The sequence below is a fragment of the Rhineura floridana genome, chromosome 1 (genome assembly GCF_030035675.1).
Source record: "Rhineura floridana isolate rRhiFlo1 chromosome 1, rRhiFlo1.hap2, whole genome shotgun sequence".
Classification (NCBI taxonomy): Eukaryota; Metazoa; Chordata; class Lepidosauria; order Squamata; family Rhineuridae; genus Rhineura; species Rhineura floridana.
In genome coordinates, this window is record NC_084480.1 from 14,798,598 (window position 1) to 14,811,467 (window position 12,870).

General features: G+C 44.4%; 1 protein-coding gene across 6 annotated transcripts in view; it reads left to right on the top strand.

The window, feature by feature from the left end:
- The window catches only part of CTIF (cap binding complex dependent translation initiation factor), a 234,979-nt gene that overhangs the window by 152,500 nt on the left and 69,609 nt on the right, over positions 1 to 12,870 (top strand). For 4 of the 6 annotated variants that reach the window (XM_061614213.1, XM_061614252.1, XM_061614222.1 and 1 more), the window contains 2 exons: positions 1,829 to 2,267; positions 8,063 to 8,392. In XM_061614213.1, the coding sequence (XP_061470197.1) occupies positions 1,829 to 2,267; positions 8,063 to 8,392 (769 nt within the window). The remainder of the gene's footprint in view (positions 1 to 1,828; positions 2,268 to 8,062; positions 8,393 to 12,870) is intronic. The other 2 variants (XM_061614243.1, XM_061614261.1) reach the window with 1 other exon arrangement.

Here is a 12,870-nt window from a genome sequence, read left to right on the forward strand (position 1 = left end):
GTGCCAGTGGTGGGCAGGGCCAGACACAAAAGTGGACGGAGGAAAGGATGTAACTTCTTATCTTGAATCCAAGGACGCGTTCCAGCCAGGCAAAAGCATTTAAGGAGGGTACAAAGGAGAGCGAGAGGGGGGCGTGGCAGGGAGGAATCCCAGGGGTCAGACAGAGAGGCCTGGGAGACCTCATTCAGCTCCAAGGCCTAAGATTCCCCACCCCTCCTGTAAGCCATACTTTGGTAGATGGACCAACGGTCTGACTCAGTATAAGGAAGCTTCCTATATTATTATGCAAGCACCACTGCACATATCATTGCATTTCAGACAGGCCCTATCTCTATGACCTTTTCAGCACCTATAAGCCCTACTTTTTTCCAACAAGCCATTTGTGGAGATTTTTAGCCCAGTCTGTATGTGCATTGGACTTGAAATTGTTTTTATATGTTTTATTGCTACATCGCTTCAGGATGTTTTATGGGAAGCAATTCATAAATAAATAACTAAATTTAGCTGCCACCACATTACCATTAAACATGTTGCTGCAATACCCTGGTTCACTGCTGCTGACGGAGCAGCCACTTTGTTGGTTGTTTAATAGAGGTCTTTGCATCCCACTCATCCTCTCATCCAGAGCACAGGCAAACTTCACATAGTAAATCATTAAAAACAGCCTTCTAGAATAAACATAACCATAAAATCATTACATTACACTAAAATAGTGGTTAAGGTGTTGGACTACGACCTGGGAGACCAGGGTTCGAATCCCCACATAGTCATGAAGCTCAGAGTGATCTTGGGCCAGTCACTGCCTCTCAGCCTCAGAGGAAGGCAATGGTAAACCCCCTCTGAATACTGCTTACCATGAAAACCCTATTCATAGGGTCGCCATAAGTTGGAATCAGCTTGAAGGCAGTCCATATCCATATATAATTTTGCTTTGTATGTCGCTTTGAGTTCACCTTTCTGGAAAAAGTGGCAAATAATAATAACAACAAATACATAAATATGTAAAAGCGGAGAGCCCCCAGTATAAAATGAATCGCAGACCAAATGCCTCAATAAACATGAACATTTTCAAGTGGCTTTTTAATATGTCAATCCTGGGAACAGATTTCCATAGATAGAACTCCCCCACCGAAAATGCCCTGACACCACCCTCCTAGCTTCTCTCACTTATTTTTATGCATTTATTTCATTTGCCAGTTGCTTTATATAATGAAAAGTCTCAAAGTGACTTAACAAAAATAAGGTACAACACATAAAACAATTTCAAACTCCCTTCTTCCACCCGCCTAAGTTGTATCATCACCAGTGCATTGTTCCCTGGATCACTGAGATAATCTGTATGTCACTGGGTTGGTGAGGCTCATTTGACATCAACATGAAGCCAAACCTTTAGTGGAATTGTCCCTGTCTTGCAGAATGCTCTGCCAATAGAAATTCACCAGGCCGCCTTCTTCTATTAAACTTTTGCTGAAAACTTTTCTATGCCGCCAGGCAATTAAAAAAAACATTCTCTGTAATTGTTAACTGGAGATCTGTAATTTTAATTTTTTACGTAGTTTTTGTTGTGTGTGTATATAATTGTTGTAAACCGCTTTGATATATTTGTGAAATTGCGGTATGCAAGTCATTAAATAAATAAACCCATATACCGATTTTAACGTATGATAGGCTGAAACTATTAGTGAATGCTGTAATTAGTGTCTGAGAGGCAACAAGTCCTTTGAATTCTACCATCGAAAAAGTTGTACCACTGAAGTGCTTGGCGGTTCTCAACACAGGTGCAGGTGTGAAAAGACAAAACTGTTGAATCCTCTGCTTGTCTTTGCAGGAGACAAAGGGCTTCCGGGGGAAACAAGTCACAGCAACACACGGAGCATCAGCAAGGCACCGCCAAACATAACAGGGAACACCAGAAACCCTCCCAGGGAGGCCAAGCACCACACTCCTCAGGGCGGCCTGGCCACCACGGCTACAGCCAAAACCGGCGATGGCACCATAACCAGAAACACTCGCCCAATGACAAAGAGATGCACAGAAATGCCAAAGAGACTGAAAACCTGAAAATTGAGGATGCCTCTGTCTGCACAGTGCATGTCCCCCTCGAGATGCATCGTAGCAGCGAAGCCATGGACAGGCAGTCCTCACAGTACATTCAGGACCCAGAAAGCAAACAGAAAGACAGCCTCCATGAACGGATAAGTGAGAGGCCCAAAATTAACTTGCTTCAGTCTTCCAAAGACAGACTACGCAGGAGACTAAAAGATAAGGTAACTCCCTTTCCATATGCTCCTTGAGCAAACTAATATCATTTTGTAAGTATACGCTTGTGCTCAGCAATTTTCACAGGAAAGGGACGAAGTGTTTGGTGAAAGGACAGGGCAAAATCCCTTCTGATCTCTGGAACTCTCAGCAAGACCATCACTGATTCCTGATCCCTTTTAAAACTGGCTCGGCTAGCAAGTTTTACTCTGCAGTTGTGAGGCCTAGAAACACTAGAGAGATCTCTTCTGCTCTTACCAGCTTTTCCCAAAAGGGAAAGAGTGTTATGCCTTGTGAAAAAAGGGTAGCAGCCTGGTGGAGAGACTTGTACTGCTTTTGACTTCTCCAAAGCCCAGTGCAGAAATGCTCTGCGCCTACCAGAGGGCTACGAGAAGGGTATAGTTATCCAGTATAGGGTCATAGAGAAGATTAAAAACAACAACCTAGGAGTATAGCAGACAAGTAAATCACATCCAGGCCCTTCCCTAGCTTTCTTACCTTAGCATAACCTACAGACAATGGGGCCCTTTATGTTTTATAGTGGTGGTGTGGGGGCTGCTGTGCCAGAGTAACATGATGCTGGTGTGGGGGAGAACCCATCGCTTGGGAGCCCTTCCATATGGTTGATGGCTTCTCACTGTACCCCAGGGGTGTCTGGGTCAGGCCTACAGAAAGGAAGCAGGAAGTGATGGGGAGGTAGAAAAGTGTAGATCAGAAGTGAGACACCACTAACCACAAGGTATGTGATGCACTGTCCCTGAATTACATGAAGCAGCCTGCAGCAAAGACATCTCTGAACGTTATGGCTCCAAGCCACACTTTGGGACGTCCATTTTGGTATATCTTACTTGTTGGGAGAATCAGATTTCGTGTTACGTATTACTTTCATCATGTGGGGTTTGGGGTTTTTTTACCGCACTAAGCTGTATTTCACACAGGTCTATGATTGTCATGGGCAATATTTTATTTTTTTTTGTCTTGGCAAAGCTGAGATGTTTCTTTTTTAGTGTTGCTGCTGGGTTGGTTTTTTCCGTTTTATGTACTTTATGTTCATAGTTCAGGACCTATGGAGCTTGGAGAAGGTTGTGTTGTATGCCATGCCATCTAGATACATTTTAGCAGAAGAGCAGGCTACAAACAAGATTATTTATTTGTTTGTTTGTTTGTTTGTTTGTTGTTGTTGGAAAAAGTCACTGCTGGGGAGTTCCCTTTTGCCCTCTGACCTCTCTTTTGTAATAGGAAGGCTGCTGTCACTAGGTGTCACTATTTGTAGTTTGTCTTCTGCCTTTACAGGTCCAGGGCAATGTTCTGTAATGCCATGTTTTACCCCTGTGTCATGCTATGCTGTTGGTTGATTTGCCTGTAAGCACTAATGCTGCAGTTGCTGTTTTTGACCCAAATACAGCATAATCACCTCCATGTATCTTATCCTGTTGTTTACAAATAATACCACAGGCATCTACTCTGCAAGCTTGATAAACCAGTTATAGCTAGCCACATATATTTATTGGTCCACTTTACCCTAAAGCAGGGGTAGCCAATGTGGTGTCCTCCAGATATTGCTGGGCTCCAACTCGCATCATCCCTGACCATTCGCCATCCTGGCTGGGGCTGATGGGAGCTATAGTCCAATAATTGAATTGAATTGAAACTTTATTTTTACCCCACCCTTTTTCCAAACTGGAACTCAGGGCGGCTTACAAATAGAACTACATGTAGTTAAAAACATAGAAAAACATACAATTAAAATACAATTAAACTATGCACAGGGTAGGTGCCACCACACTAAAGGTCCGTTTCCTATGTTGTGCAGAACGGACCTCCTGATAAGATGGTATCTGCAGGAGGCCCTCACCTCAAGGGTGATCAGTGATCGACTGGGTATATAAGGGGTAAGACAGTCTTTCAGGTATCCTGGTCCCAAGCTGTATAGGGCTTTGTACACCAAACCTAGAACCTTGAACTGCCTGGTAGCAGATGGGCAGCCAGTTCTCTGTTCGGAGATCTTTGTTTAGTGAGCATAGGAATGTAGGAAGCTTCCTTATATAGAGTCAGACCATTGGTCCATCTAGGTCAGTATTGTCTACACCAATTGGCAGCAGTATTCCAGGATTTCAGATAGGGTTGTCTCCCAGCCATACCTGGAGGTGAACCTGGGACCCTCTGCATGCAAAGCAGATGTTCTGCCACTGATCTATGGCCTTGCCCCAATGGAACTATGATTGTTACAGGTGACTAGGAGTTTCCAAACTGTGGTCTGTGGACCACTAGTGGTCCATGAGCTTCACTCACGTGGTCCATGGTGTGTCTGTTAAGAGCAGCAGGAGCAGTGGCTGTCAATGGCAAGTGCAGTGTATTAAATATCCATTTTTATTTTTAACTGTATTTGTATTACTCCTTTTATTTCTTATATTGTATTTCAGTTTGAATTTTATGGAATGCAAATTGTTATTTGTTGTTGTTATGTGCCTTGAAGTCGATTACGACTTACGGCGACCCTATGAATCAACGACCTCCAATAGCATCTGTTAAAAACAACTCTGTTCAGATCTTGTAAGTTCAGGTCTGTGGCTTCCTTTATGAAATCAATCCATCTTTTGTTTGGCCTTCCTCTTTTTCTACTCCCTTCTGTTTTTCCCAGCATTACAGTAGGGCCCTGCTTTTCGGCACCCTGCTTTTCGGCATTCTGCTAATACGACGCGAGCCCCATCCTCTGCCCCCGGGAACAGCGGCTCGATCAGCTGTAGCGCTATCAGCTGTAGCGCAGGGAGCTTCAGGGGCCAAGCGCTATAAGCTGGAATGTGGCGGCTGGAGCTCCCTGCGCTACAGCTGATCAAAGCCTCCTGCTGCACCAGTGTGTTCAGCTGGAGCACGCCATCAGCTGGAGTGTGGGGAGCTCCAGCCACCGCGCTACAGCTGACAGCACTTGGCCCCTGAAGCTCCCCATGCTACAGCTGATCATGCGCTACAGCTGATAGAGTGCTCCAGCTGATCGCGCCAGCGCAGCAGCAGGCTTCACTCACTCACTCTCTTTCTGGACAGGCTATGTTCCACTTTTTGGTGATTTTCGCTTTTCGGCGGGGGTCTGGAACCTAACCCGCCGTATGAGTGGCGCCCTACTGTATTGTCTTTTCTAGTGAATCATGATGTTTCCAAAGTATGATAACCTCAGTTTCATCATTTTAGCTTCTAGTGATAGTTCTGGTTTAATTTGTTCTAACACCCAATTATTTGCCTTTTTGTGGTCCAAAACACTCCTCCATCACCACATTTCAAATGAGTTGATTTTTCTTTTTTCCACTTTTTTCACTGTCCAACTTTCACATCCATACGTAGAGATCGGGAATACCATCGTCTGAATGATCCTGACTTTAGTATTCAGTGATACACCTTTGCATTTGAGGACCTTTTCTAGTTCTCTCATAGCTGCCCTCCCCAGTCCTAGCCTTCTTCTGATTTCTTGACTATTGTCTCCATTTTGGTTAATGACTGTGCCAAGGTATTGATGATCCTTGACAAGTTCAATGTCCTCATTGTCAACTGTAAAGTTACATAAATCTTCTGTTGTCATTACTTTAGTCTTCTTGACGTCCAGGTGTAATCCTGCTTTTTTGTGCTTTCCTCTTTAACTTTCATCAGTTTCAAATCATTACTGGTTTCTGCTAGTAGTATGGTATTGTCTGCATATCTTAAATTATTGATATTTATCCCTCCAATTTTACACCTCCTTCATCTTGGTCCAATCCCGCTTTCCGTGTGATATGTTCTGTGTATAGATTAAACAAATAGGGTGATAAAATATACCCCTGTCTCACACCCTTTCCGATGGGGAACCAATCGGTTTCTTCATATTCTATCCTTACAGTAGCCTCTTGTCCAGAGTATAGGTTACATATCAGGACAATCAGATTCTGTGGCACCCCCATTTCTTTTAAAGCATTCCATAGTTTTTCATGATCTACACAGTCAAAAACTTTGCTGTAATCTATAAAGCACAAGGTGATTTTCTTCTGAAATTCCTTGCTCCGTTCTATTATTCAACATAAGTTTGCGATATGATCTCTTCCTTTTCTAAATCCAGCTTGGACATCTGGCATTTCTCACTCCATATATGGTAAGAGCCTTTGTTGTAGAATCTTGAACATTACTTTACTTGCAAGGGATATTAAGGCAATAGTTCGATAATTACTGCATTCCCTGGGATCCCCTTTCTTGGGAGTTGGGATATATTCAAAGGGACCCTGATAGGCTGGAGCATTGGGCTGAAAACAACAGAATGAAATATAACAGGGATAAATGCAAAGTTTTACACCTAAGAAAAAGAAACCAAATGCACAGTTATAAGATGTGTTATACTTGGCTCAGTAATACGACAAGTGAGAAGGATCTTGGAATTTTGATCACAAGCTGAATATGAGCCAACAGTGCGATGTGGCTGCAAAAAAGGCAAATGCTATTTTAGGCTGCATTAACAGAAGTATAGTTTCCAAATCGCGTGAAGTATTAGTTCCCCTCTATTCAGCACTGGTTAGATCTCATCTTGAGTACTATGTCCAGTTCTGGTCTCCACACTTCAAGGAGGATGCAGACAAACTGGAACAGGTTCAGAGGAGGGCAACAAGGATGATCAGGGGACTGGAAACCAAGCCCTATGCGGAGAGACTGAAAGAACTGGGCATGTTTAGCCTGGAGAATAGAAGACTGAGGGGAGATATGATAGCAATCTTCAAGAACATGGAAGGTTGTCACACAGAGAAGGGCCATGATCTCTTCTTGATCGTCCCAGGGTGCAGGACACTGAATAATGGGCTCAAGTTGCAGGAAGCCAGATTTCGACTGGACATCAGGAAAAACTTTCTAACTTTTAGAGCCATACAACAATGGAACCAATTACCTAGAGAGGTAGTGGGCTCTCGGACACTGGAGGCATTCAAGAGGCAGTTGGACAGCCATCTGTTGGGAATGTTTTGATTTGGATTCCTGCATTGCGCAGGGGGTTGGACTTGATGTTCTTATAGGCCCCTTCCAACTCTACTATTCTATGATTCTATATACTGAACGTTTCCAGTCTGTGGGCCATTGTTTAGTTTTCCATATTTGTTGACAAATTTTTGTCAAAATTTGGACAGATTCAGTCTCAGTAACTTCTAGCAACTCTGTTGGTCATCTGTTCCTGGTGATTTGTTTCTTCCAAGTATTTTAAATGCAGCTTTCACCTCACATTCTAAAATTTCTGGTTCTTCATCATACAGTTCCTCTGTGAATGAATATATCATCCTTGCATCTCTTTTATATAGTTTTTCAGTGCATTGCTCTCCGTTTCTTCGACACTCTCATACCCTCTCACCACGTTAAGGTGTGCATCCTAGAGGTGGCAAATTGTACTACAATGTAAGAAATCAAAGAAGCAATAAAATGCAATGAGAAATCATACAGTTTCTAGCACAGTGCATTACAATGGTTACAGTAGGCAGAAAAATCGTTAAGTGATCTGCCAAGAGTCTCAGCAATTTCTAAGTGGTCCATAGAGGAAAGGGTTTGGGAACCACTACTGCAGACATGTCCTCAGGTGCTATGGAAATCTGCCTGAAGATTGCTTGCTAGAGAGGGATTGCATGTCCAAGCACCAATTAAAAGTTATGAACTCCTTCTTGCAAGTTTTTACAGCATGCTTGATTAATACTTTTGTAGTATAGGCGTTGTTCCATGCTTCCAAACTGTCTCTGCTGCTTGGTGCAACGTGCTGATCTGTCTTTTCCTTTTCTTCTTTTTCTTCCCCCTCCATGTTTCCCTTGCATAACAGATGCCTTGTCTTTCCCTTTTCACGGATCAGGACGAAGTGGCAGTGGAGTCCACCAACCCCCAAAAGAACAAAATGGACAAATTAATTGAAATTCTCAACAGTATGCGGAACAACAGCAGCGGGGTGGACTCTAAGCTCACTAACTTCATGGAGGAGGCCCAGAACTCCACCAACTCCGAGGAGATGCTCGGGGAGATTGTCAGAACCATTTACCAGAAGGCTGTGACGGACCGCAGCTTTGCCTCTACGGCTGCCAAGCTCTGCGACAAGATGGCGCTCTTCATGGTGGAAGGCACCAAGTTCCGGAGCCTCCTTCTCAATATGCTACAGGTAACCAGATAAGTCACAGCTGCTGCTGCTGCTGCTACTACCACTACCACTACCACTACTACTGGCATGTCATCGCTTACAGAGAGAGAAGTCCGTAAGTTCTGACCATGCTTGAGCTCTCTCCCACGTTCCATTCTCACCCAATTAATTTTAGAAAAATGAAAGTATAAATGGGGAGGGAGAGAGGGAGGAGAAGCTGGGGTGTTATTTGTGTATTTGTTTACAAGAGTGTTTCATGGTTACAATGGACTGGTATAATTTTATAGAAACTGCCTATCTCCCGTTCTATTTTAAATGCCCACTTTAGCAAGTGCTTGATTTCTTGAAGGCACAGTTCATCTCAGTGTAAGACCAGGTGGATCTATATTATAGGTTCTGTAGTTTGAGGTGTTGTTTGTGGGTTTGTTTTGAGCTGGTAGGCTGCTCCATGGTCTTCTGGAAGCCAGGGCAGAATAGGCAAGTTTTATACCCTGGAATCCCTACCAGAGCATGAAGGGCCCAGCAGGCTGGTTGCTTTTGAAGATGGTTTGTGTAGAATTTGCATAAATGTGTGTGAATCTGATGGCTACAAAAGGCAGGAGGAGGATGGGGTTAAATCTCACACAGGGCCTATGGACAGAAGGGCCTGCAAGGTGATGGCAGGAAGAAATGCAGAGAATTCAGGAGGAATACATTTCACATGTGGAATTAAAACACGGATGGGAAGCCTCTGGCCCTCCAGGTGTTGCTGGACTAATAATAATAATAATAATAATAATAATAATATTACCTCTGACCGTTGACTGTGCTGGCTGGGGCTGATGAGAGCTGGAGTCCAGCAACATTTGGAGGGCCACAGATTCTCCAACCCTGATTTAAGACAACCAGCCACATATTTGAGTGCAGGTTTGTAATTTTGTGCCTAATGTGTGTGGTCAGTGGATCTTTTAGCCTTCTTTCAAAAGGCCATCTATGCAGTATGTGGGGGAAGACTTTCCACGGGTCAGTTTGGCACCAAAAGCACAACATGCAGGGCAGTCATATGCATGTCTACGCAGAAGTAAGCCCCATTTAGTTTAATTGAGCTTTTACTCCTAGGTAAGTGGGTATAGGATTGCTGCTTTACTCAGTTTGCACTCCCAAAGGGATCAGTTGCAGAGACGTTCCTGTGATGATGGCTATATATTTGCGCACTCTTTCTGTTGGGCAAAGGGCAGGTTTTGCCCCATTTTATCTGAATTGAAGCCCATTTACTCTGTCCCATAGTACATGAGAGCCCCTGAGAACTGAGCCAGCCCCTATCTGCAGAGACCCACCCCTTATCTGCATTTCCCTTCCCTTATCTTCATGTCCCCTCCCCAGGTTCCAGTTTGTGATTTGATGCTCAAGGGCCATAGAAACTTGGGAATATTAGAGTGAAATGGAATCTTCAATTTTTAGAGCTTGACTAAGAGGGCAGATCAATAGTAATGTTAACTGTCTGTATAGCCTTAAAAACAAGGCTCCCCTGATGGATGCAAATAGCATCAGCAAAGGGATCCTGCATTTGACACCCCTGCAGGAGGAACTGAGCATAAGGACTGATTCCCTACTGTCACTCAAAGATAATGGGACAATGTGCTGCACATAACTATACCTATGACATGGCTTGCATATAAGTGTATATCTGGATGCTATGAATCTGCTGATGGCAGTATATACCTTCTGCATGGAGAGATCTTCCAAGCTCTTTTGAAGCAAAGAGCGCTAGTTAAAAATGGGTTTGGCCAGCAAATGTACACACACACATCCCACCAGTGTTGCATGTTTTATTGTCATTGTTTTAAGTATAGTCTAGTCATGGGTGACCACACTCAACAAGCCCATGTAGAAACTGTGCCTCACAGGGTATTATTGATTGTTACAGGTGGCTGGTTTATCAGCACATGTGACCCTCCTTGCTTCAACGCACTAGCAGCGTTAACCCCCAGGATTTAGCTGTTGTATCTGACATCACCTAGTGGCTTCCTTGGCACACTCATTGATGGTTGCAAAGTACCTGACGAAAGGTGAGGTGTACAGTGAAAGGACAAACGATCCACCCCTCTGTATGAAATGAATTTCAGGAATAAGCAGATCTCTTAGGGAACCTCCATGTACAGAGGGACTATGGAAGCTGCCTTATACTGAGTAGAATCATTGGTCCATCTAGCCTAGTATTGTTAACACTGACTGGCTGCAGCTATCCGGGGTTTCAGACAGGGACATCCCCAGCTCTGCCTGGAAATGCCAGAGACTGGACCTGGGACCTTCTGCATGCAAAGCAGATGCTCTTCCACTGAGCTGCAGCCCTTCCCCAATTAGGCAGTGTACCTCTAATTTCCAGGTGCTGTGTGCAAACAGTTAGGGTCAGCCATCACCTTCAGACCTTGCCTGTGCACCTTCAGTCATTTTGCTAGTTGCTTTAGGAAACAGAACTCTGGACCAAATGGACTCTTGGTCAAATCCAGCAAGCAAGGGGCTTCACACCTTCTTCTCGCACCACTGCCAAAGTGGGGCAGTTAGTCTCTTGCCTCCAGCAAGGTATTGGCTGCCTACTGAACTGTGGGTTGCAGCTGTACCTCCTTGTCCTGTTTCTTTTTCACAATCATCGTAAATGCTTTATTTGTGATAATCCTCCTTGCCATATTTCTCAATCATGTGCGCTGCCTACATCACATTGCCGTCGCAGCCCTCCTTCTGCAGCCAGAAAGATCACTGTGTCAGTATTTCAGCAGAAGAGCAGCTGCCTGCATTCTCTCTCCTCCTATTCTCTCCTGCGCAGCTCGGAAAGGCAGTGAACATGCATGTGGTTGACAGGCCAATGTGCTGATGCTTCCCTTGGCTGAAAAGAACTGTGGATGGCCTTTCCTGGCACTAAAGAGCAGAGATAGTAATGTAGTAGAAGCAAATTTGGGAGAGGGGTACAAAAAGAGGGAAAAGGGAAGTGGAATTGTGCATAATCATCTCACCCTTTATATACCCAGTCAGTTCCTGCACTCTGCAGGTGAGGGCCTACTGCCAATACCATCATAGCAGGAGGTCAGTTCCATACAATATAGGAATCAGGCCTTTAGTGTGGTGGCACCTGTCCTTTAGAATTCCCTTAAATGTTAGACATGTGCCGTCTCCGTGGTCTTTTTGGTGCCTACTGAAGACCTTCCTCTTCCAACAACCCTTTTAAGTAAAGACCTTGTCCCAGGCTGCATGTGTATTGGGATTGTTTTTAAGTTGTTTTAAATACGGTTTTAGTGCTTTAGCATTTGTTTGCCATCCTGGGCTCCCTTCAGAGCAAGGACTGGATATAAATTTAATTAGTCATCCTCATCCTCCTCAAGAAGAAACAGGAACATATGAAGCTGTTTTATAACAGGTCGGGGCATTGTCCATCTAGCGCAATGGTTCCCAAACTGTGGTCCGTGAGCTTCATTCAGATGGTCCACAGTGTGCCTGTAAAAATACAATTAAAAATCATGCAGCATTTAACACAGTGCATTGGAGGTGCTGCAACAGGCAGAAGAATCATTAAGTGGTCCACCAAGATACTGAGCAATTTTCAGGTGGTCTGTGGGGAACATTTTTTGGACACCTCTCTAGATTATTTTGGGCTGCATCTCCTGGCAGCCCTAGCCCCACATGGCTAATGGGATTCATAGTCCAGAGCATCTGAAGCGCACCATGTTAGGGAAGGCTGGTCTACTCTGACAGGCAGTGGTTCCCCAGGGTTAGGGGCCAGGCCTTCCTCATCACCTGCTACCTGATCCTGTGATAGCTCAATGCAGCCCAGTAGTCTGCTTCTTTCTTAGTCTTGCCTGTGTGCATTGACATTAAGCCTCTCCAGTCACACTCCTCCTCCTCCTCCTCCTCCTCATGTGCCTGCCTCCTCACTGACCTAGTACTGTGAAAGCAAAACTCTTTTTGCAAATGTAAAGACTGTTGAAGAACCAGAAACGTACCCACTCCCTAACAATCTGTTAGCACCATTGGGAAGAAAGGAGCTGCAGTTTCTTGCACATCGGATGAGCTCTTGAGTTAGTCTCTCTCTCTCTCTCTCTCTCTCTCTCTCTCTCTCTCTCTCTCTCTCGTGTGTGTGTTTACTGCGTTACTACAACAGATGGCTGTAGTAGCACGATGGAAGAGACAGTTGGCTAAAACAACATGATTCAGACATTGTGTCCAACCTTCCGATCTGGTGGCTGCAAAGGGACGTGGTACAGATTCTTCCTCTCCTGGCTTGGTGTATATTTGTGTCTCTCTTTATTGCTGGACTAAGTAGACTGGAATCTCTTCTGGTACTGACTGTGCGCTAACTTGTTCCCTTCTGTTCTGTGCCTGCAAAAATTCCTTTGGACTAATTAAATCCTAGTAGACTTCAACAACTGAGGCCCCTGGGCCAAGTTAAATCTTGGGGTCTTGGTGGTGGTGATGAAAATCCCACCACCACCAAGTGCCCTGCCAGTTACGCCCCATTGCTACAGCTA